The 25,305-nt window shown below is 47.9% G+C and overlaps 1 protein-coding gene across 7 annotated transcripts in view; it reads left to right on the top strand.

The window, feature by feature from the left end:
• MAP4K5 (mitogen-activated protein kinase kinase kinase kinase 5) overlaps nt 1-25,305 on the top strand; it is a 111,536-nt gene that overhangs the window by 51,662 nt on the left and 34,569 nt on the right. For 6 of the 7 annotated variants that reach the window (XM_084834331.1, XM_084834341.1, XM_084834361.1 and 3 more), the window contains 9 exons: nt 8,411-8,501; nt 13,584-13,648; nt 15,013-15,068; nt 18,004-18,051; nt 18,497-18,539; nt 19,574-19,646; nt 21,602-21,733; nt 21,842-21,904; nt 23,898-23,979. In XM_084834331.1, the coding sequence (XP_084690457.1) occupies nt 8,411-8,501; nt 13,584-13,648; nt 15,013-15,068; nt 18,004-18,051; nt 18,497-18,539; nt 19,574-19,646; nt 21,602-21,733; nt 21,842-21,904; nt 23,898-23,979 (653 nt within the window). The remainder of the gene's footprint in view (nt 1-8,410; nt 8,502-13,583; nt 13,649-15,012; nt 15,069-18,003; nt 18,052-18,496; nt 18,540-19,573; nt 19,647-21,601; nt 21,734-21,841; nt 21,905-23,897; nt 23,980-25,305) is intronic. The other variant, XM_084834371.1, reaches the window with a different exon arrangement.

Below are 25,305 nucleotides of genomic sequence, written 5' to 3'. Positions count from 1 at the left end.
GAGGGCAAGAAGGGAGAAAGGGCGGGGTAGTTTAAGGGAGTAGGAACCTTTGGGCAGCAGAGGGTGGTAGAACTGGAGGAGGAGCGGGGGCTCCAGACAGGGATGTAAGGAGCAGCAAGGCCTAAAGATAAATTGGGGCCTGGCCTTGAGCAGCTTTCAAAGATAAGGCGGACCAGCAGCTTGCACTGGACTCAGAAGGGGTGATAGGAAGCCAGCAAAGGGATCTGAGGCGAGCGAGGACCTGGTCTGAGTGATGGGAGAGAGGACTGGTTTGGAGAGGGGCGAGATGGATGGAGGGCGGGCGGGTGATAGAGGAAGGCCGGAATGGAGAAGTTTGGCACAGGTGAGGTATGAAATGAGCAGAGCATGAGCCGGTGTTTTAGCTGAGGGGCCTCTTCTGTACTAGTAGTAGCAGTAGTAGTAGTATAATGATAATAATATGAATGCACAATAAATAAAAATCAACAACAACAACAGTATTTTATTAGTATTTTAAACATTGTAAGAGTCTAAGCACAGCAAGTCCAGGGATCTGTTTTTGTCTATGTAGCTAACACAACTGGTAGTGCTCTGTCTGAATCCCTTTTACATGTGTCCTGAATTATCTGGGTGTTGGCTGATATTCAGTTCATAAAGAGTTGGGCAGAGATGTTGCATTTTTTCCTTAGCTAAGCTGGGGGCCCAGGACATAAAGGTGGTGGATCTGAATATGAAGGTTGACAATTGTTAATGCTAATCTGAAATTAAGACTTGTTGTTGTTCAGTCGTTCAGTCGTGTCCGACTCTTCGTGACCCCATGGACCATAGCACGCCAGGCCTTCCTGTCCTGCGCTCTCTCCCGGAGCGTGCTCAAGTTCATATTCATTGCATCCGTGATGCTATCTAGCCATCTCATCCTCTGCCGTCCCCTTCTCCTTTTGCCTTCAGTCTTTCCCAGCATCAGGGTCTTTTCCAGGGAGTTTTCTCTTCGCATTAGGTGGCCAAAATATTGGAGCTTCAGCTTCAGTATCTGTCCTTCCAATGAGCAGTCAGGGTTGATTTCCTTTAGGATGGACTGATTTGACCTCCTTGCAGTCCAGGGGACTCGTAAGAGTCTTCTCCAGCACCACAGTTCGAAAGCATCAATTCTTCGGCGCTCAGCCTTCCTTATAGTCCAGCTCTCACAGCCATACATTACTACTGGGAAAACCATAGCTTTGATTAGACGGACCTTTGTCGGCAAGGTGATGTCTCTGCTTCTTACTATGCTGTCTAGGTTTGCCATAGCTTTCCTCCCAAGGAGCAAGCGTCTTTTAATTTCATGGCTACAGTCACCGTCTGCGGTGATCTTGGAGCCCAAGAAAGTAAAATCTGTCACTGCTTCCATTTCTTCCCCTTCTATATGCCAGGAAGTGATAGGGCCAGATGCCATGATCTTCGTTTTTTTAATGTTGAGTTTCAAACCAGCTTTTGCACTCTCCTCTTTCACCCTCAACAAGAGGCTCTTGAGATCCTCTTCGCTTTCTGCCATTAGGGTGGTATCGTCTGCATATCGGAGGTTGTTGATAATTCTCCCGGCAATCTTAATTCCGATCTCTGATTCATCCAACCCAGCATTTCTCATGATGTACTCTGCATATAAGTTAAATAAGCAGGGTGACAATATGCAGCCTTGTCGTACTCCTTTCCCAATTTGGAACCAATCGGTTGTTCCATCTCTGGTTCTTACTGTTGCTTCTTGACCCTCGTACAGGTTTCTCAGGAGACAGGTAAGGTGGTCTGGTACTCCCATCACTTTAAGAATTTGCCACAGTTTGTTGTGATCTACACAATCAAAGGCTTTAGCGTAGTCAATGAAGCAGAAATAGACGTTTTTCTGGAATTCTCTTGCTTTCTCCATGATGCAGCAAATGTTGGCGATTTGATCTCTAGTTCCTCTACCTCTTCGAAACCCAGCTTGTACTTCCGGTAGTTCTCGGTTCGCATACTGCTGAAGCCTAGCTTGTAGGATTTTGAGCATCACCTTGCTGGCATGTGAAATGAGCGCAATTGTGCGGTAGTTTGAACACTCTTTGGCGTTGCCCTTCTTTGGAATTGGAATGTAAACTGACCTTTTCCAGTCTTGTGGCCACTGTTGAGTGTTCCAGATTTGTTGGCATATTGAATGCAGCACTTTAACAGCATCATCTTTTAGGATTTTAAATAGCTCGGCTGGAATACTGTCATCTCCGCAAGCTTTGTTGTTACTAATGCTTCCTAAGGCCCACTTGACTTCACTCTCGAGGATGTCCGGCTCAAGTTCAGTGACCGCACTATCATGGCTATCAGGGACATTCAAATCTTTCCTGTATAGTTCTTCTGTGTATTCTTGCCACCTCTTCTTAATCTCATCTGCTTCTGTTAGGTCCCTGCCTTCTTTGTCCTTTATCATGCCCGTCTTTGCACAAAACGTTCCCTTGAGATCTCCAATTTTCTTGAAGAGATCTCTAGTCTTTCCCATTCTGTTGTTTTCCTCGATTTCTTTGCATTGTTCATTTAAGAAGGCCTTCTTGTCTCTCCTTGCTATTCTCTGGAACTCTGCATTCAGTTGGGTATATCTTCCCCTTTCTCCCTTGCTTTTCGCTTCCCTTCTTTCGTGAGCTACTTGTAAAGCCTCATCAGACAGCCACTTTGCTTTCTTGCATTTCTTTTTCTTTGGGACGGATTTCGTTGCTGCCTCCTGAACAATGTTACGGACCTCCGTCCATAGTTCCTCAGGCACTCTGTCTATCAGGTCTAATCCCTGAAATCTATTCCTCACCTCCACTGTATATTCATCAGGGATATGATTTAGGTCATACCTGAACGGTTTAGTGGTTTTCCCGACGTTCTTCAATTTAAGCCGAAATTTTGCAAGAAGCAGCTCATGATCTGAGCCACAGTCAGCTCCAGGTCTTGTTTTGACTGACTGTATGGAGCTTCTCCATCTTTGGCTGCAAAGGACATAATCAATCTGATTTCGATATTGACCATCTGGTGACGTCCATGTGTAGAGTCGCCTCTTGTGCTGTTGGAAAAGAGTGTTTGCTATGATCAGCGTGTTCTCTTGGCAAAACTCTATTAGCTTTTGTCCTGCTTCATTTTGTACACCAAGGCCATGCCTGCCTGTTATCCCGGTGATTTCTTGACTTCCTACTTTAGCATTCCAATCCCCGATGATGAAGAGGACATCTTTTTTGGGTGTTAGTTCTAGAAGGTGTTGTAGGTCTTCATAGAACCGATCAACCTCAGCTTCTTCGGCCTCAGTGGTTGGGGCATAGACTTGAATTACTGTGATGTTGAATGGTTTGCCTTGGATTCGTACTGAGATCATTCTATCATTTTTAAGATTGTACCCCAGTACTGCTTTTCCCACCCTTTTGTTGACTATGAGTGCTACTCCATTTCTTCTAAGGGATTCTTGCCCACAATAGTAGATATGATGGTCACCTGAATTAAATTCGCCCATGCCTGTCCATTTTAGTTCGCTGATTCCCAAGATGTCGATGTTCAGTCTTGCCATCTCCTGTTTGACCACCTCCAGCTTACCTTGATTCATTGATCTGACATTCCAGGTTCCTAAACAATATTGTTCTTTACAGCATCGGATTTTCTTTTCACCGCCAGACACATCCACAGCTGAGTGTCCTTTCGGGTTTGGCCCAGCCGCTTCACTCTTTCTGGCGCTACTTGGAAATACCCTCTGCTCTTCCCCAGTAGCATATTGGACACCTTCCGACCTGAGGGGCTCATCTTCCGGCGTCATCTCTTTTAGCCTTGTGATACGTTCCATGGGGTTTTCTTGGCAAGAATACTGGAGTGGGTAAAAATTAAGAAATTAAGACTACAGGGAATTTTTACACTGTGCCTTGATAAAAGGATTCAACAAAAGACAGCTATGTGGTATAGTGGTTAGTGTTGGACTGGGACTCCGGAGATCCGGGTTCTAGCCCCCACTCGGCCATGAAGCTCACGGCATAACTTTGGGTTAGTCACTGACACTCAGCCTAACAACTCACAGGGTTGTGAGGATAAAATGGAAAGGAGGATCATGTATGCCACCTTGGGCTCCTTGGAGGAAAGCAGGATATAAATGTAAGAAATAAATAAATCCATGAATGATACCTCTATCCCAACCTCTTAGGCATGATAGCTAAAAATGAAACATCCTTGTTCAGGACAGTACACCTCTGATTACCAGATGCAGGCAAACAGGGAATCTGGCTAGCTTGCCTCCATCTTTCCAGGGGTTACTTAGCTGGCTAACAGCAGTGGGCTTGATGAACTGTTGGGCTGATCCAGCACGAAAATGTTTAAGTTCCCATATTAACTCTTAATTATCTGGAAACAGGACAAAAACGTAACTATTTGAGGCTAGCCCTCATCGTTTTAAAAAAACCAAAAACATGGCAGGAGACATCAAAAGATCAGAAGCAAGGAGGCAAGAAGTGCAAAGCTCCAATTCATTTTTCAGGGTTTGGCTGAGGGTGTTTTTTGGTTGTTGTTTTTTGCATTTCAGAGCAACAGGATTTTGAATAGGGCCATTGTACATGAAAACGCAGTGTGTGTGTGCTGACAGGAGTTTGTCATCCGCTGCCTGCCTAAAAATGACATGCAGATGTTCTGTTTAAAAGTTGCAGATCAGCAGTGGCCCTTAGAGACCCCCCCTCCTGATCGATGATGAGGTTCTTGCAAGGTCGCAATCTGTGTGGCATTCTGCTTGCCGGGGGGGCTTTTTGCACCCCATCATTTTGTCCCCGTTTGAGGGTGGGGGAGGATGGTGGCCACAACCTAGTCAAAGACTTCCAGGCTCTGCCCTGGCACGGGCCCAAAAGCTGTTTTCAATTTTCCCTTTCCATACTTGTTGACTGTTGATCTTGTCCTGGTATTTTGCTTCAGATGGCATTTCTAATTGCTGAAAAACAGAAGTCGGGGAACTGGCTTCCTGTAGTTGCTAGGTTGGTGGTGGGGAGCCAACTGGGTGGAAGAGGCCTTGCATCTTCAAGGCTGAGCACAGCCAGGAATGGTGGGAGGCCGTGGCTAGGCAGATGGCACAACCTGCCTGTGGTCCCATGGTGCAGAGCAGGGGTGTTGAACCTCAAGCCTGTGGGCCAAATATGGCCCACTTGGGGTCCCAATCCAGCCTTCCAGGGTTCCCCAGGGGCCACGTCCCTTTCCCAGGCCACGCCCCTTTCCTCTGACCACCAATTGTTTGGTGGTTTCCCAGCCTTTGAGCAGTTTTTTCCTTTTTTAAAAAGGTTGAAATGCCTCTCTGAAGGCTTAGAGACTGGCAGGAAGAGCTTGGAGCTAGAAGATTCTGCTCTTTTTGACCCGTTCCCTTTTGCCTTTGACAGGGCCATCCCCTGGAGTGCAGCCCCCAAGAGCCAGTGTCTCTGAAGGGGAATTTGGCCATGGGGCTGAAGGTGCTTCAACATCCCTGATGTACAGGGTGGGCAGAAAGGAAGGAAATTTGCGGACCCTTCTCCAGCCCCCTATCCCAGCCTTCCCCAATCTGGTGCCCTCCAGATGGGGTAAGACTACAACTCCCATAATCCCGCATCCCCTTATTCAAACCCCCTCTGTGTGCCCAAGAACATGGGGAGGTACATCTAGGCCAGATGTTTTATTGCTGGTGTTTGTTGTTTTTATTCTCCCCCCCCCTTTTTTTTTTTGCTGGCTGGCTTGAGAAGGGTCCTGCCCTAAAAGGTGCTTAGAAATATTTAAAATAAATAAATTAAATAAAATGCACCAGGTATGACCATTTGCCCATCTAGCCCCATTGAGTCTGCTCTGACAAACAGTGGCTCCCCAGAGTCTCAGACAGAGGACTTTCCCATTACCTCATCAGAAGGGCATCAGCGCAGCCAAAGGCCCGTTTCCATCAGTGGACAAGCAGATGTCTCTGGGAAGCCTCCACTCCCCTCTCTCCTGTTGTTTCCCAGTGACTGGTATTCTGAGGCACGCTGCTCCAATACTGGAGGCAATCTATAGCCATCGTGACTTAGTAGCTGCTGGTAGCTTTATCTCTCATGAACTGGCCTAATCCCCTTTTAAAGCCATCTAAGCTCTTGGTCGTCACCACGTCCTGTGGAAGCAGATTCCATAGTTCAGCTATGCTGATCCTTTCAGCTGGAGATGGCTGGGGTTGAGGCCGGGACCTTCCTCCTGCGAAGCCTGGGCTCTACCGCTGCACTAGGCCGCTTGCCTTGCGCAAGTCCCTTGGGCGACTTCTGCCCGGTCCAAGGCTCAGCGTGCAGCACGAGAGGTCCTCCCTGCCACCTTCTGTGTGTGCTGGAGGCTTCGAGGAAAGAGAGCTGGAGGTCTCCTGTTCGTGCTGAGCTGCAGAGCGAGGTAGCTGCCCGCCTTGAAGCTCCGCGTGTGCCCTCAGGGACCTTGCCCCAAGCTCTGACCCCCAGCCCCGTTTAGCCTCTTCTGGTGATGCGCAGTTCCCCTGCGGCCGGCTGGAAGCTTGGAGCAGCTCCTTGCAGGGCCAGGCCACTCCCTCGTGAACAGAGTAGGAGGAGCTGGAGCCGATGGACATCCTAAGCTGTTCCCAGCCTGCTGGGGCCCGAGCGCATTCTTCCCAGAGCCGCTGCGGGGCTCGAGGTCGCTGGGGCCCTCTCTGTCTTTCTCCCTTTCTGTGGCCCTTTTCGTTTTCAGCCAGAGAAGGAAGAATAGCAGAGCGGCAAACCAGTAGAGTGATGCACAGAGTGGATTAGGTGTTTTTGGGAGCGGGGAAAACAGAAATGGAAGGGAGTTCACTTCTGCTAAGTGCCACAGCTCTGGCTGTTTTTTTTTTTGTTAATAATTGTGCACATATTTTCAGGCTCTTCTTGTTCTATGCTCCCTCCTTCTCCCGCATTTTCACAAACCGGTCTACACCTGGACTGGAGTGACCATTCTCCCCTGCCACCACGCCACCCCTAGACCAGATGAGTAGCCATTGCTTTTGGATGGTGGAACCCTGGGTTCAAGCCGCTGTTCATTCACAAAAACTCCGGGTGAGCTTGCGCGAGTCGCTTCCCTGCTGGCTGGCTACTTCAGATCGATACGTGAGCATGAGGCTTGTTCACCCCTTTTCAGAGGGGCGGCCTTTGTGTTAGTCTGTTGCAGCAAAACCGACGCAGTGTTGTGGCACCTTAAAGACTAACATGTTTATTCAGGCATAAGTGGACTGTAGTCCACGAAAGCTTATGCCATAATAGAAGGGGGACATTGCTCTTTCCGGTGCTATAAGATAAGTCTTTTAGCCATCAAGAGGGCTAGGGCTTTAGTGTTAAATAGGGCTGTGCGCTGAAAAAAAATTTGCCTCCAGATATCCGGTTGGAGCCATGGCGTCTGGCAGTGACTTGCGGAGCTCCGCAGATTGCTTATCTCAAACAGCTGGGAAAAGGTTGAGAAACCTTTTTATCTTCCCCTGGAATTAAAAGGGGAAGCTTACAGTACCATCCGGATGAAATCTTGGAAGAACAGCTGCTTCTGTGAAGAAACAGAGGGGCTGAAATCTAAGAATAGACGCCAGAGTGACATCTACTGAACGCTGTTTGAAACTCCTAAGCAATTAGGAGACACAAGGACAAACGGCTCCAAATAACATTTCTGAATTTAAACTACCAGCAATATCTGAGGACCTGGAATTAAATCTGCGTTAAATGTTTGTTTGTTTTGTTTCTACAATTATACTTGCTTGTTGTGCTTTGGAAAGTGGAGGATGGCAGTACCAAAGGAAAAAAGGAAAGGCTTGAAAACGCCATCTACCCCTCCAATTGCTCCCTCGGCAAAGGTTTCTAGAAATGCCAGAGGTGAAGAGGAGTTGCTTGCTTTGATAAAAACTGTGTCTTCTCAGCTACTAGAGCAGTCAAAGAAACTTGGAACAATTCAGGACTCAATTACTGTGCTACAAGGGGCTGTGGATTTAATATTTGCCTCCGAACTCGTCTCCTTGGCTCAGATAGGGACTGCCTCGGCTTGGGACTCGGTTTGGCATCATGTTTCACTTCAGATCTGAGGCAAGGCTTGCCTCATTTTCTGAAGCTTTCATGCCTTCCCCATTGACTACAATTTTTTTTTTCCTTTGGTAGAATTGGATGAAGTTTGCAGGCAGAGTAAGCCCTTTTGAGTGTATGATGCTTGCCAAATTTCAGACAAATAGTTGCAGCAGCCTTTAAGGTTTTTTTAAAAGTGAGAAGGGGGTGTCCTTCTTTTAAGATGGCTGCTACTGCTTCTACATGTGCTGTGCTTCATCTGAAGCAACGAAAGTCGCATTGTCCCCACTTCAAGCTGTTTTTTTTCCCTCGTATGTTCATGCATATTTATTCATGCAGATTTAATCAATTAAATTAAGGAGATTAACCAACTAAGATTTCTGTAACGGGGCAAGATCCCTCATGGTGATTTATAATCTATTTTTCAGGAGATGATTTCTCGTTGATACAGCAAGAAATCTATATGGTTAAGGAATGCAAACACTGTAACATTGTAGCGTACTTTGGGAGCTACCTCAGGTAAGACTTGCATTCTTTTTTTTTAATATATTAATCTATTTTCTTTGCCAGCTTCCTGGAGAGATTGAAAGTTTTCTGCAAATGCACCTGGAAAGTGTGTAGCAACCCCATGTGTTTGAGTTCGCTTTCTGTTGCAAGATGCATGGCCATGAAGGTTTAATGCTGGCAGTGGAAGCATTTTCTTGGCTGTTATGTGACAGCAGCGAAGTACGTTTTCTCACTAAACTTGAGGCAGCATAGTTTCCATTCTTCTGGAATTCTGAATTGTATTGGCCAGATCTCTGGGGATAGTCCTCATTGAATTTGATCTCTTGCTCAGTGTGCGTGTTTTCAGGGCATCTGATATTCTGAGCACTCAGAAGAGGACAACTTTCTGTAAGTGTCCGTGCAGTTGGTGCCAAACTGGACAGCGCACCAAGGAAAATCAAGGGATCTGTGCGCTTATATCAGGGGCATGCAAAGAGCAGAATCCCCAGACTGCCCTTCGGGCCCAACCTCCAGTACATGCACTGGCCTGCAGAAGAAGCCACCACCACCGGGGAAGAGGCGTGCTTGCCGCCGCTGGGCCTGCTGCTGCTGCCGCTGCCACCACCACCAGGCCTTTCCTGTGGACTTCTGCCTGGCAGACCGCCAGTCCCTGCAGGACCAGGCCGCCAGGTACCGAGCCAGCTGTGCTGCTCCACCTGCCCCTCCCTGGAGGGGCTACATAAGCTGGCTGGCTGAGGTGGCCTGGGAGAGCCAGGGCCTGCAGGAGAAGCCACCACCACCACCACTGGGGAAGAGGCGTGCTTGCCGCCGCTGGGCCTGCTGCCGCCGCCGCTGGGCCTGCTGCCGCCGCCGCTGGGCCTGCTGCCGCCGCCGCTGCCACCACCACCAGGCCTTCCCTGTGGACTTCTGCCTGGCAGACCGCCAGTCTTTGCAGGACCAGGCCCCCAGGTACCGAGCCAGCTGTGCTGCTCCACCTGCCCCTCCCTGGAGGGGCTACATAAGCTGGCTGGCTGAGGTGGCCTGGGAGAGCCAGGGCCTGCAGGAGAAGCCACCACCACCACCACCGGGGAAGAGGCATGCTTGCCGCTGCTGGGCCTGCTGCCGCCGCCGCTGGGCCTGCTGCCGCCGCCGCTGGGCCTGCTGCCGCCGCCACTGGGCCTGCTGCTGCCGCCGCTGCCACCACCACCAGGCCTTCCCTGTGGACTTCTGCCTGGCAGACCGCCAGTCCTTGCAGGACCAGGCCCCCAGGTACCGAGCCAGCTGTGCTGCTCCACCTGCCCCTCCCTGGAGGGGCTACATAAGCTGGCTGGCTGAGGTGGCCTGGGAGAGCCAGGGCCTGCAGGAGAAGCCACCACCACCACCACTGGGGAAGAGGCGTGCTTGCTGCTGCTGGGCCTGCTGCCGCCGCCGCCGCCGCCACCACCACCGCCACCACCAGGCCTTCCCTGTGGACTCCTGCCTGGCATTTTTAAGGGGATTTTAATTGTTTTGTTTGTTTGTTTTATTTTGTTGGGGGGGATTTTGTTGTGTTTTTAGGGGTGGGTAGCCTGCCTGATAGGCGGAAGCGAGGGGGCATGTGTCCACCTGATGGAGGCAGTGGGGGGAGTGTTGGGGGCTAGAACATATCGAGGCTGGGCGGCAGGCGCTGGCGGAGCGATAGGGGCAGGCCATGCCAGGTAAGGGGAACAAGGGAGAGATGTGTAGTATCTGTCCCCTGCTCCGGGCCTGTCCAGAGCCGAAGGATGGCTGGGGGAGGCGTGACCCCATCTTCTGGCCTTCGTTTGCTGCTCTGCAATGCCAGGTCTGTTACCCAGAAAACCTCCCTCATCCATGACATGATCCTGGATGAGGGTGCAGACCTGGCATGTATTACGGAGACCTGGCTGGCCGAGGCTGCTGCTCCAACCCTTGCAGCCATGTGTCCAGCTGGATTTTTGTATGCACAGCAGCCGAGGGCTGGGGATCGGGGAGGGGGAGTGGCTGTTATCTACCGAGAGTCCTTGGTCTTCACCAGACCCCCTCTCCGGGAGACCAAGGTTGCTGAGTGCATGTACTGGAGGTTGGGCCCGAAGGGCAGTCTGGGGATTCTGCTCGTGTACTGTCCACCCCACTGCACGACTGACTCCCTGGCCGAGGTGCTTGAGGTGGTCTCTGATGTGTGTGTACAGTCCCCTAACTTACTGGTGTTGGGGGACTTCAACGTACATTCGGAGGCCATCCTCACAGGAGCACCTCGGGACTTCATGGAGACCATGGCCTCCTGGGAGCTGCACCATATTCTAACTGGGCCCACCCATGTAGCCGGTCATGCACTAGACCTTGTGTTTGTTTCTGGAGAAGCGGGGAGTGATCTGGAAGTCGGGGGTATATCCACCACCCCCTTGTCATGGTCAGATCACTATCTGGTGATGTTGGACTTCTCGGTTCCACAACCCCTCCGCAGGGGTGGAGGACCCATTAAAATGGTCCGCCCCAGGCGTCTTATGGATCCAAATGGATTCCTGAACGCGCTTGGGGATTCTCTGGGGCATGCCAACGGCCACTCGGTCGAGACCCTGGTGGGTGGCTGGAATGCCGCAATCGCTGGGGCATTAGATCGGGTGGCTCCGAAACGCCCTCTCCGCCTGAACAGGGCTCGGACTGCACCATGGTTCAATCCACGGTTACGAGCTCTGAAACAGGAGGTGAGACGGCTAGAGCGCCGGTGGCGGAAGTCTCGCTCCAAAGACGATCAGACACGGGCTAGAGCTGTATCTTCAGCCTATCACGTGGCGGTGAAGGCAGCAAAAAAGGAATATTATGCTGCCTCCATCGCGTCTGCAGAGTGCTGCCCCAGGAGGCTGTTCCAAGTGGTCCGGAGCCTGGTCGGTCCTGTGGCTCCGGAACCACTGGAGCATTCTAAGGCCTCCTGTGAGGCTTTGGCAAGGCACTTTGCAGATAAAATTGATCGGATTAGGTGTGTTACTCTGCACACTGTGGATACAATTAGTGAGCAAGAGGCGCCTGTGGCAAACCGGTTTTGTGGGATCGGTTCCAGCTTCTTCCTCCTGATGAAGTGGACAAGGTGCTTTCATCTGTAAGGCCGACCACCTGCTTACTTGATCCTTGCCCATCTTGGCTCATTATGAGCTGCAGAGAGAGACTGGGTGAGGGGATCAAGGCGGTGGTGAACGCCTCCCTTGAGGAGGGAGTGATGCCATCAGCCCTCAAGGAGGCAGTGATAAGACCGCTCTTAAAGAAGCCCTCCTTGGATCGTCAAGTTCTGAACAACTTTTGCCCAGTCTCAAATCTGCCATTTTGGGGCAAGGTGATTGAGCGGGTGGTGGCGGTGCAGTTGAAGGCACACTTGGAAGAAACTGATTATCTAGACCCATTTCAGTCGGGCTTCAGGCCTGGGCATGGGACAGAAACGGCCTTGGTCGCCTTGGTGGATGATATGAGGAGGGCTCTGGATAGGGGTGAATGCTCCTTCCTTGTTCTCCTCGACCTCTCAGCAGCTTTTGATACTGTTGACCACGGTATCCTCCTGGACCGCCTGGAGGGGTTGGGCATTGGAGACACTGTATTGCGGTGGTTCTGGTCCTTCCTCTCCGGCAGGTACCAGAGGGTAGCACTGGGAGAGGAGGTTTCGGACCCGTGGCCACTTACTTGTGGGGTGCCACAGGGTTCCATCCTCTCCCCGATGCTATTTAACATCTATGTGAAGCCACTGGGGGCTATCATCAGGAGGTTTGGGGTGCAGTGTCATCAATATGCGGATGACACGTAGCTCTACCTCTCATTCAAATCTTCACCAAGGTTGGCCGTAGAATCCCTGTCCAAATGTCTGGAGACGGTGAGTGGCTGGATGGGGAGGAATAAGCTGAAGCTGAACCCTGACAAGACCGAGGTACTTTTGGTGGGAGACAAGAGGAGGCTGGGGGATGTTGACCTGGTGTTGAATGGGGTACGGCTACCCTTGAAAGACCAGGTCCGCAGCCTGGGGGTCATTTTGGACTCCCAGCTGTCCATGGAGGCTCAGGTGTCAGCTGTGAGCCGGACAGCGCTGTATCAACTCCATCTGATATGGCGGCTGTGCCCCTTCCTTCCCGACCATCTGCTCCCATCTGTAGTACATGCCCTGGTCTCCTCTCGTTTAGACTACTGTGATGCGCTCTACGTGGGGTTATCCTTGAAGACGGTTCGGAAGCTGCAGCTGGTACAGAATGCGGCGGCTCGCCTGATTAAAGGCAGCCGCCGGCGAGATCACATCACTCCAGTGCTGAAGGAGTTGCACTGGTTACCAGTTGTTTTCCGGGCCAAATTCAAGGTGTTGGTTTTGACCTTTAAAACCCTATATGGTTCCGGCCCAGCCTATCTTAAGGAGCGCCTCCAGCAACACCAGACAGGCCGCTTAACAAGATCAGCCTCAGATGGCCTTCTCTCTGTCCCATCAGCCAGGACAGCTAGACTGGTGGGGACGAGGGAGAGGGCCTTCTCTGTGGTGGCCCCCACTCTGTGGAACTCCCTCCCTAGGGAACTCCGTCATGCCCCCTCTTTAATGAGCTTCCGTCGTGCATTAAAAACGTGGCTGTTCAGGCAGGCATTTGGGGTGGGTTAGGGTATTTAAAAAAAAAAAGTTTATGGTAAAATTTTATTGTTTTAAATTGTTTTATGGTGGGTTGTACATCGCCCAGAGTGGCTGGGTGACCAGTCAGATGGGCGATTAATAAATTTAATAAATAAATAAACCTCTTTGGGCCAACGGGCACATTTGGCGATTAAGGTACAGCACCTTGGCAGACTCCAAGAAAGGTGCCCGCAGGCGCCACATGGCCTGTCTCGGCTTATGTGATAGTTAACGTCTGCAAAGATGTCAGGGCTTGAGCCAGCCGTGGGGTTTGAACTGGCCTCATTTCTCCTGCCTGTAAAATGGGAAAAATGGTGACTAGGGGGTACTCAATTGTCACAAAACATGATAACTAAGGAAATATTCTCTGCTTTAAGCTTTACATATAGGATGGTCTAGGAATGACAGCACAATACAAACAAATGGCTCTTAATTTGCTGTCGATATCATAAATTAATTCAGATAATTTCTGCTTCATTTCACAGCCGTGAGAAGCTGTGGATTTGTATGGAATACTGTGGAGGAGGATCCCTTCAAGACATATACCATGGTACCTGGGAACATATTTGAACCCAAGTCTCCCTGCTCTTAGTCCAATGTTCTGTCTGCTGCGCCAACTTGTCTCAGCTTATCTAATGTTTGCTTACACCTTGTATGTTTTTAAACGTAGCCATTTTCAAGCAGAGGCAGTTTGGGGTCCAATTTATTGTGAAGTGCTCCTATTCAAACCTTATTGAAATTTGTGGGAAAGCCTTTGTTCCTTCCAGATTACACTACTGTAATGTAGTCTATGTGGGGCTGCCATTGAAGACTATCCAGAAGCTTTGGTTAGTTCAAAATACTGCTGCCCATCATTTTCTTCTTCTTTTTATACTTCTGCTGGCTGTCTTTTAATAGGACAAGCTGACAAACATCTGGTTTACAACTGCCCTGCCTGTAAATTTTCGAGCACAATTCAAGGGGCTGGTTTTGATCTATAAAGCCCTAAAAGATCTGGATCTGGAATATCATGGGGAGCATCTTCTCCCACGTGACCCTCCCCCCCAGAGCAGGGCCTTTTCAGTAGTTGCCCTGATAATGTGCAAATGCTCTCCTGCAGGAGGTGCAATTTGCCCTCTTGCTAGTTGCCTTTCAGAAGCAGAAAAAAATGTTCTTGAGCAGGTGCAAAAAAAAAAAAAATCTTCTGTCTTACATTGAAGGTAACCCAGCTGCTCTTCAGTTGTTTTGAAGGCAGGCTAGTACCACAGTTTTGTTGCTGCACCCGAACCACAGAGCTCAGTTTGCCGGGCTAGCAGTAGAAACAGCCTAGTGACACAGACAGCAAGGCGCAGGAGTCTGTCTGCTGGGATCCCCAGTTCAAGACTAAGGAGAACCACCAGCAGCAAAATGGGCAGGCAAAAAATGACAAAAAAAGATCTTGCTAGGGCTTGCCAAAATAGTTCTAACTTGGGATAGGTGCCAAGCATGTGTCTCTGAAGATGACATACATAACTGGGGCACGACTGCAAAGAAGGCCCTGTCTCCTGCGTGACCTCGGAAGGTGAGGGTGCCTAGAGTAGGGCCTCCGATTTTGACCTCTGGATGGGCAGGCACATATGGGAGAAGATAGTCCTCCAGAATGAAACTTCCATGGACAGAGGCAGTATAATTGTAAGAACCAGATGACGGGGGCAAAGAATAGGGGATGGCCATCATCTGAATGAGTATCCAGAGGTATCTGGCTGGCTACTGTGAGAAACTGAGGCCTGGACTAGATGGACCTTTGGGCTGGTTCAGTTTGCCACATCCCAAGCTTGTAACATGCAAAAATCTGCTGTAACATGGACAGAACTTTCACCTTGGGCTTGTTGCATGCTTTGCATCCAGGGGGTGCCCCTGCATACTTCAGCTTTGTAAGCTTGCTTTTTCTTTCAGTAACGGGGCCGCTGTCAGAGTTACAGATTGCGTACGTTTGCAGGGAGACGTTGCAGGTAAGGTATCATGTGTATTCCTGGGTTACAGTTGGCATGAGAACCGCAACTCCTTAAGTACGTGGTGACCACATTTAAAATACCATGCCAGAAAACCAAGAATAACCTTTGGCTAATAAACTGTGAAATATAAATGAGCTGGCCAATTAAATGGTCTTGCTTTTGCTTTGTTAATCCACTGCTTTGATTTCAGCTTGCATGGATACTGTTGGTTGTTAAATATACTTAGAATCCATAGAGCATTTTTGAGTGTTCTAAAGCAGTGGGTCATTGTTTCGTCTCCCCTTCTTGCAGGTGGAGGCTGGGAGGCTTAGACTGAGACCTTGAGGCTATCCAGAAAGTTCATGGTCATCTATTTAGCCATGACACAGTGCCAGTAGTCATGCTGGCTGGGGCTGATGGGAGTTGTAGTCTAGCGCATCTGGAGGGCGTCAGGTTGGGGAAGGTTGGTCTAAGCCAAGGGTATACAACACTTTCAGTCCTGAAGGCTGCAGCAGAGGAAAAAGCATTCCTAGAGTGTCCCTGTAGCATCCTAGGAAGTGGTGCTTGAAGGTACCTGCCAGCTTCCTAGGACACTCTAGTAATGAGGTATGGCAGAGACCATAGAGCCTGTTTCTAGAGTGCTTTCTTCCTTTCCCCTCTTTTTTCTGTAGCGGCATATACTGGGAGTTTGGGGGCTGCCAGATAAAGCTTGGGGGTTGCACCTTTTGCACCCCTGGTCTAAGTGAAGGGCTGTCAGTATTCTGTGATAGGCCTACATTAAGTAGATGGCCTTTGCTCCCTCCACAGCGCTGAGGCGGAGATGCAGGACTGGCACATGGGGACCTCTATAGTCAACCATTGTGGCCAGTGGTACAGACCTCTCTGAGTCAAAGTCGCCATACTGTCTCCTCAGTGATTTACTGAGTCAGGGCCATGTAATCATCATCATCGCCCTCTGTTTATATAGTGGGGTTTGTTTGTTTTTTACTATTCCAAGTGTTTCACAGGCATTATCTCAGCAATCCTTGTGAGGTAGGTCAGGAAATTCAGGATAGATAAAGGGACATTCTTTACACCATGCGTATAGCTGCTTTGTGGAATTTGCTACCAGGATGTGTGGTGGTAGCCAATAGCTCAGGTAGCTTTAAAAAGGGATCCAAGAGATTCAGATTCATGGAGGAGGAGACAGGGCTATCAATGGCTATTACAGTACAATCCTATACATGTCTACGCAGAAGTAATTCCCATTGAACTGGGCGGGACTTACTCCCAGGTTAGTGGGTAAAGGGTTACACCTTTGGAACATAGTCCTCCCCCCAAAGATGCTGATGGCTGGTGGGGGTTAGGAAGGTGCAGTGGTCCCCATCTCCCCACCAGCAGAGACCAAGACGGCCAGTGGGGCTTTGTTGTGGCAGAGACCCCACTGCACCCAGGTGGGTGGAAGGCTGCCTCTGGCAGTTCCTCTCCTGGCGGTAGCTTTCTTTCATAGAATCAGAGAATAGTAGGGTTGGATGGGGCCTAGAAGACCATCGGGTCCAACCCCCTGCTCAATGTCCTTTCAGAGCATGTGACATACTAATTCAAGCAGTGGTGATACACAACAGCTTCAGAAAGTCTTAATAATAAAGGCAGGGAAAATCAGCTTGGATAGATCCACACTTTACAGCCAGGCATTAATTTCTGACAGGGAAGCCTGCCTGTTGGTAAAGGGGAATTCTGCTGTGTGATATCATTAGTATTTTGGAACCTCACTGCACGTGAGATGCAGCCTCTGCCAGCCTTTCCCAACCTGCTGGTGCTCTCCAGATGTGTTGGATTACAATCCCCATAACCCCCCAGCCAAGCCTGGCTGGGGGGTTATGGGAGTTGTAGTCCAGCACATCTGGAGGGCACCATGTTGAGAAAAGCTGGCCTGTGTGCTCCGTGGAAGGAGATGGTAGAATTCTGGACTGTACCACTTCTGGCTGCAGGTGGGGGAAGACAGTACTTAACATGAAAGTTAGCCCTTAGTGTGATGATACTTGATGTAAGAAGTGTCTCAGCCTTAAATTACCTATAAGAAATGTAAAACATGAGCTTTTAATGTGACCTTGTAGAAATCTCTCAGTCCAGTAACGACTGAATAGAGGTCACTCTTTCACAAATATTTGGATTTCGTTTGTTCTTCCTGCTTGACAATGCATAGTGGCTAACAACAACTTGTTCCTACAATCATAACATGCCAGATTTTTGTACAGCCGTTCCTTCAACAAAGGAGTTCTGACAGATTTCCAGCTTTGGGGCATTAACACTCTTGCCATTACAATCCTATCCAACATGAAGTTCCTCTCTTTATTACCACAAGTGCCCTTCCAATTTAGCAATTAAAGTCACCCCTTTTCCCAGAACATTTTGTGTTGCTTTTTCCACTGCCTTCCAGAATGGCTTAATTTGACCGCGGTCCCACCAGATAGATTTAAATTATTTATTTATTTGATTTATACCCATCCTTTCTACGAAAAGATGGCACTCAAAATGTCTTACACAAATCATTTAAGATAGATTAAAACAATAAAAAACATTAAAATACAATACAGATTATGCTGTGTGATCAGTATCTCCCACGTAAACTATGCCTCAGGCTACAATCCTGTACACACTTATCTGGGAGCAAGTCTGCATTGACTGTATGGTTAATCCATATGTTTTCTTAAGATCAGCAGGAATAATCTCACCTTTTCCTTAGCAGCAGTTTGTCAGTGAAACAGAAGAATGATGCTTTCCTCATGCCAAAACACGCAATCATACATTTCAAAAAACATCTTACCATTTGCCCTCCTTTAATGGCAGCCAAAGTCTACCTCCTAAGGCTGATTGTAGTAGGAACCGCCATGCTTGCCTTTAATTTGACAGGTCACCTGAAAAGTTACATCCTCATTTTTGCTTCTTCTCTCCCCCTCCCCTTTTTTTTTAGGGGCTTGCTTATTTGCACATGAAAGGCAAAATGCATCGGGATATTAAGGTAGGTGATCCTGCCAGAATTTTTTTTTTGTCCTGTAAAAAAACAGTTTCCATGGGGTAAGCAAGCGACTGTGAGTTGCAATACTGGGGTGCTTTGTTCCACATTTTTAAGCAAACTGACATAATTCATACTTCCCGGACTACTCTGTGGATTGGAATACAGTTATCCTTTGAATTCTGCAGTTCTCTAAATTTTGTTATGCAGTTCTCAGCTCAAAACTTGTGTATGAAAACATATATTAAGGAAAGTGGCATACAAAAATGTGCATTTTAGGGAAAGTGGCATACGAACACGAATTTTCATGCTGTTTTTATTTTAAAAAATCACCCACAGAACGATACAGAAATTGAACAGAATGACAAATGATTGAATACATGTGAATATGACATATAGACTCATTCATGCATCCCTAACCATGAGCCTTTGGAATCTTTTTGTTTTTTAGGGTGCAAATATTCTGCTGACAGACCATGGGGACATCAAGTTAGGTAATTGTGCTGGCTCTCCTTTAGCTTCCTTAAGAGTGAAGACAGATGTAACACTTGTAGGACAACGGGGCTGGTTTGGTAGCATCCTTGCTGTGTTCAGTGCAAATGTACCTTTTCTTCTCCAGGCCGAATGCTGTGTGCAGCAAAAGCTGGATGTGGATGGTGCTGATTGGCTAGTGCCTACGACATCACCAAGGCAGCACCTTTCCCAGTCCTTAGAGAAGTTTTACTATGTTTTAAAAAAATGTTTTGTAAAAATTAAGTTGAAAGATCAACACCCAAACAGATAACTGCATGTGTGGTGCTTAAAAGGGGATGGGGGATCAACATCACTGTGCTGAGGGTGGGGTGATCCCCTAGGCTCTCCCCAGATCTGGGTCCGGGAGAGAGTCAGTGGGTTTATAATTATTTATTGTATTTATCCCCCACTCTTTCAGAAATGCCTGGCGTGGTGCCTTATAGAAACATAAAAAAATAAACTAATAAAGAAGAAAAATTAGTGACAATAAGACAACCCAAATGATAAGTAATATATGGAGTCATTCAGGAATATATGAGGCAAGTCAGAAAGGCAACTAATAAATAATAGCACAGCCAAAAACAACCCAGCACATCCAGATTAAGATCGCTCACAAAAGGTCCCTGAATAAAACTGTTTTCCGAGTGAGCTTGTTGGATTTTCTCCAGAGAGGGAATTCCACAGTCTGGGTATCACTGCAGAAAAGGCGCCATCTATGGTACTCGCCAGTCAAGTCTTATTCCAAGGGAGAGGAGGAGCAGGGCCTGAGATGACAATCTTGGTTGAAAGCAGTGAGGAATAGAGCTACTTTCTGGCTCAGTGTGGCCTTGGAAGAGGTCATGACTTTCTCAAAGCCGGCCTTCCCCAACCTGGTGCCCTTCAGATATGCAGGGTCTGCAACTCCCATCACTTTCCTGCCCTGGCTGAGGATCAAGGCTCTAATAATATTTTCTTTGGTTTCCATGTGAAATGGAAGGTCAGGTTCTAGAAACATCTTCAATTCTTTCTTTCACAGCTGACTTCGGCGTAGCAGCAAAAATAACAGCCACCATTGCAAAGAGGAAGTCGTTTATTGGCACCCCTTACTGGTAATAAGTTCCTTGCAGTTATTTCAGCAAGGGCCTGTGACTCTGGGCTAGAGTTTCCAGGCCATAAAGCAGAAGCATTCAGCTAAGGATCCAATGAGTTGACAGCAGCAGACTTAAGGCTATTGAATCCTTCTCTGTCTTTCTCAGCTTAACATCCTACCGGGTATTACCTAGTCAGTAGGTGTTGACTATGTTCTTATGAGCCCATTCGTTGTTCCCTTAAATGCCTCACAGGATGTCTCTACTCAGGTGAGCAAGGTAATGTGTGACCAGGAGCTCATGGATCTCAGGTGCAACAACTTTCACGATCTGGAAGGTATATTTTGCTGTGGCAAACATCCTTGTGTTCCTGGCTCACATCTTAGACTGTTCACATTTTTAGATAGCTGTTGCAAGCAAAGGAAGCAGCTGAAAGCGACCAGCAGACTGCCCTTCTGATGGGCTGCTTGTGACATATAGCCTCAAAGACTATTTTCCACTTCACTCTCTTTTTAAGAATTCCACCATTTTTTGTCCGCACCATCACAGAGTTTCAATTTGCAAAGTTTGCACATGAGCCCTCTGTTCAGCTGATCACCCCTGATTTTGTATTCCTATTAGGGATGTACGGATAATCTGTTCCATCTGTGTCTTGCAGATTGTCAGGTACCTTTCATTCCATCATCCACTCATTGACGGAATTGGATTTTTCCCAATTTCCCGAATGTGTGCAAATTTGCATTTGTGAAAATGTGCAAATCCCCCCAAAATGCGCATTTTCATGCCTTAGGCTATGGGGAAATGCACATTTTTGGATGGCATTTTTTAATTTGACTTATTTTTCTAAACTTTCCATAAAATTCAGGAAAGTACGAAAAAAACAGTTTGCAAGTCCACGGAATCTGTGCAACTTGGGAAAAGCTGGTCTGCTGCAGAAACTGTGGGTTGGATTCATAGAAATCCGAACTCATTTGATTTAGTTGCGGATTTCTCCAACATCCCTAATTCTGATGCGCACAAATTGGGGACGTGTGTGCCGTGCTCATTTGAACTGGCTTAATTGTTGAGCCTTCCCTCAAGGAACCCTGGTAATTATTCAGAGAAGAGGCTTCATGAGTCAAAATGTTCAGTGCTGCTTCTGAACTGCAGCCCACAGTCTTCCACGGGGAAAGCAGCGACAGTTGAGTCAATAGAAAGTGAGTTGAGTTCAGGCTGTACAGCTTGTGAACCACCAGCCATAAACAGCAGCTCACCAGGAACTTAATAAACTTCCTGCTTGTGCTGTCTGCCTGAGTTTAAAAAATCAGGGGTCACCTGGCAGGCAAACAGTATGACCTGTTTTGCACATAACACTAACCCATGGTTTATTTAACCCATAGCTCGCTAAATTCTGGGTTGTTGTCATGTGTGAACACAACTGTGCTAACAAACCATGGTTTGTTAATCAACCCAGAAAGGGAACCCATCGTTTCTTGATGGGTTGTGAATTCTGGGTTGTTTAAATATGGGTTGTTATGTGTGAACCGAACTATGAGTTGTTCACGGGGTGTTTCTCCAGGCTACAGAGGCAGTGGGCAAGGGTAGTAAAAACAAAACAAACCCCCAGATGCTCTACATGCCAGTACTACAGGCATTTGGGATACAGGCAGGGAGCGGGCAAAGCAGATGAGAAACAACCAACCAAGGGATTGAGAACACAACCCATGGTTTGTTCAGTTGTCCACTAGACAAACCCTGCGTAAGGCAACAAACCACGAGTTCCATGGGTTAAATAAACAATGGGTTAGCATTATGAGCGAACCGGGTCTCTACGTGGCTAGTGGACTGTATTCAACTTGATGAGTCATAAGTCATGCAGGCCTGATTTAGTTTAATAGATCCAGCAGGCTCCAAAAGTACTGCTGGATGGGCAGCAGGTGGTCTAGAAAGCCATGGCTAAGCTTGCCTTCTGATGATGCCATGTTTCCTCCACTAAGGATGGCCCCAGAGGTTGCTGCTGTCGAAAAGAATGGCGGCTACAACCAACTCTGTGACATCTGGGCTGTGGGCATAACGGCCATCGAGCTCGGAGAGCTGCAGCCACCCATGTTTGAACTTCATCCCATGAGGTCTGTAGGCAGGAAGGTTTCCTGTCCCGTCTCCCCCTTCACTGCAGGTGTTTTGGCAAGGGAAAGTGGTGGTCTCTAAACTGGTTGGGCCATTTCCTTGTATTTCAGGGCCCTCTTTCTAATGTCCAAAAGCAACTTTCAACCTCCAAAGCTAAAGGAAAAGACAAAATGGTAAGTCTGAGCGTGGCCTCCTTTTCACAGTGTTCATGTCCCTGAGGCGTGCCAAATGCTTGGGACGGCTGGAAGAGCCTTAGAAAAGGCCCTTGACAGCTTTGACCCCATTCCTTTGGCCTTTGGCCTTGCCCCCTTTGCATTCAGCCCCACCCACCGCTAGAATGCAAGTCCTCAGAGCTTCTCCAAAATCGAGTTCCCCAACCCTGTGCTATAGACTCCTTCATAGGCACAAACTTAGGGATCTTGATGCAGTGTACCAGGCCACCTTAGGGTCCCACGAAAGGGGCAGATGTGTGCCTTAAAAAATTAAGCCACTGCCCTGGGTGCATCCAGCACTGGAGTAGGGATGCCTTTTGGAACATCTGTGGATCTCCCACCCCTACCGCCTTGCACACCCCACCAGTATATGGGCAGTGACATGCCAAGGAGGGAGGAAAGATACAGCAGGGTTCCTTCATGCAGCCCACACTACAGCTGACCAGCATCTGGGTATCTCCAGAAGCATTGCCATTACCCACAATGCACTGGGCAAAGGGAGGGCAGGATGCCCTGAGTGGAATGAACAGGGCTAAGGATGCAGCAAGAGCAGAAGGCAATTTTACTTGCTAATCTTTGGCTGGCAGTCATCTCTCCGATTGAGCTCCCTTGGTTTTAAGTCAGCCTCTTGGATGTGGTCGCTCTTCCCGCCCCCTCCCTTCTAAAGATGCATGCAAAAGCCCCTTAAGAATGGTCATGTTCACTTTTCTTATGGCTGACCAGGCAGTGGGGTAGACATGAGTGTAAGTGTTCTTCAGTGTCTGTAAGAGTGCTTAAGTAGGGGAAAGATTTATAGGCCAGTAGGAGCTGGTTTCAAGCAGCCTTGGCCACTCTCATTTCAGGAAAGGATAATTGTATAAAATCAGAATGAAAACAATATCTGAAGCTAGACTGCCCTTCCTTTGGGTATTACTCCTTTCCGCATTTTATTTCTCTCCCAGTTGTGTGAGTTCCAGGGTTTTCCCTGACACAGTGGGGTTGCTCTCCCTCTCTGTGCATTTTTCTAATACGCTGCTCAGTAGCAGTTTTGTTGTGATTGCAGTCTTAGCCACATTTTCCAGTGCCCAGATAGTTGAGCCACATTCTTTCTCTACATATGTTTTTGCCCTTTGCATAATATTTGCATTGACCATCTGTTTCTCCTTTTCGGAAAAGAAGTGAAAAAATTGAAATAATTTTGGAACTTGGACTTTTTCCCCCTAATGTTGAACTTAAAAGATAATACAAGGCTGCTGATGAGAGGCTGAAGGCCCATATGTCTCAGTGGAAGAAAATATACACTACATGCAAAAGGTTCATTCAGCACCTTCACTTAAAGCAGCTTTCCCCAACCTGACGCCCTCCAGATGTGTTGGACTACAGCTCCCATCATCCCCAGCCACTAGGGCCAATGTCGAAGGCCTTAAAGGTTTTCTGGTAGGAGAGCTGCAGTTAGAGTACAAAGTCCTGGGCTGGAAGAACCAGTAATCAGATAAGGCTGTTTCACGTGTTCAAATGAACTGTTACATAAAGGAAGTAGTATCAGTTCATTTTAATGTGTGCCTTGGTCCATTGCCTACTTTCTCTCATACCTATGCGCTCTGTAAATTTGAACGATCTTCTTGATAGTCCAACATCTTAGATAACCATTCATGGTTCCATTTTTCTATCTACTAGATATTAACATTTTTGTAGACTGGTCTGAGACTTGGGATAGTAGCCAGTGTTAGTCCTATGTAGAGTAGACTCATTGAAATGAATGGGACTTCACTGAGTCGTGACTAACTTAATTCTCATTCATTTCAATGGGTCTGCTTTAAGTAGGACTACCATTGGATACTACCTTTGGCTCAGTTAACTGGTTTGACCAAATGTCCTATGTGTTTTATTTTAATAATACAGAGCTTGAATATCTTTAATCATCATGTAGTTCCATCATGTATGATCACAGCTGCATTTTTCATTTTCTTTAAAGGTCATCGACCTTCCATAATTTTGTCAAAGTAGCACTTACAAAAAATCCAAAGAAGAGGCCAACAGCAGAAAGACTTCTTACAGTAAGTATGTTTCTTTTTCTTTAGAAAGTCAGAGGATAAGGCCATCAGTGGCTACTAGTTAGGATGCCTGTATATTGCCTTCAGTATTGGAAGCAGTATGCCTCTCAGTGCCAGTTGCTGGGGAACATGAGCAGGAGGGGGGAACGTGTAGTTTGGCCACTGTGGGAACAGAATGCTGGTCTAGATGGGCCTTTGGTTTGATCCAGCATGGCTCTTCCTATGTTCCCATCATCACTCTTAATGACGTAAATGTTCAGGCTTTCAGTGCATCAGGAGGCCACTCATACATTTGTTTGTTAAGTACAGCAAAGTATGATGCATATTGAAGACATTTCAGGCATGTAGAATTCAACAGATACTGTTGGGCTAAGATTTTGCTAAGATAATTGCCTACCCTACTGAATGAATCATCATAAGTGTCCAAGGGCTGCCTTTAAAAAAAAAAACAGAAACAAAACTAGGAATCATGGAAAGTGAATGATATCTAAATTGACCTCTCATGCAGAAGCAGCCAGAAGTAAAGTGAAGAATTAGGCATTGGCTTTGTTCAGACATAAGACTAAACTATAGATTAGTGTTATGTGAATGAGCCTCTGGCTTGTGTGCTCCCCTCTCCCCCTCTAGTGTGGCCACAAGGAAGAGATTAGAAGTTTTTGCTTTCATTTCTAACTAACTGTAGTTTAGCGTTATGCCTGAATCCAGACAAACGGGGGTTAGTCTGAGCTATGGTTTCCTGAAACAAGCCAACTTCAAACTGTGATTTAGCATTACGTCCAAATGAGGCCATTGAATGAGGACAATTCATTCTCTGTCAGTCTTTCTCTCTCTCTCTCTGGTGGGTGCAACCGAACACCTAAACCACAGTTTATAGTAGGGGTGTGCCAGGCCAGAGGGCTGCATCAGGTATCTGCTGGGGTGGCGGGGGCCGCACATGTATGTATGCACATGTATACACCATTCACACACATTCTCTCTCTCTCTCTCTCTCTGTCCCCAACAGCAAGAGATCTTAGTCTTGCATGAGCAGCATCTGTTCCATGTAACTGCATCTAGGAGTTGAAGTCTCTCCTGCTTTCTCCACCCACCCCAACTCAGTGCCCCTCTCCCTGCAAAAAAAGGGGGGAAATGCTCTAAGAACAGGGTCTGTGGTTCCTGCCATAGGAGCGTTGTTCCTAGAGTGTCCCTGGAGGATCCTAGGAAGCCAGAAGGAACCTTCAACACTGCTTCCTGGGTCACTCTAGGAACAAGGCTTCTATGGCAGGAACTATAGACCCTGTTTCTAGAGCATATTTCCCCCTTCCCCCCTTTTCAGGGCAGGAGATGCTG

Source organism: Heloderma suspectum, chromosome 1 (genome assembly GCF_057233095.1).
Source record: "Heloderma suspectum isolate Gila_16-S chromosome 1, 16-S_ref, whole genome shotgun sequence".
NCBI lineage: Eukaryota > Metazoa > Chordata > Lepidosauria > Squamata > Helodermatidae > Heloderma > Heloderma suspectum.
This window is presented reverse-complemented; position numbering and strand designations above follow the sequence as displayed.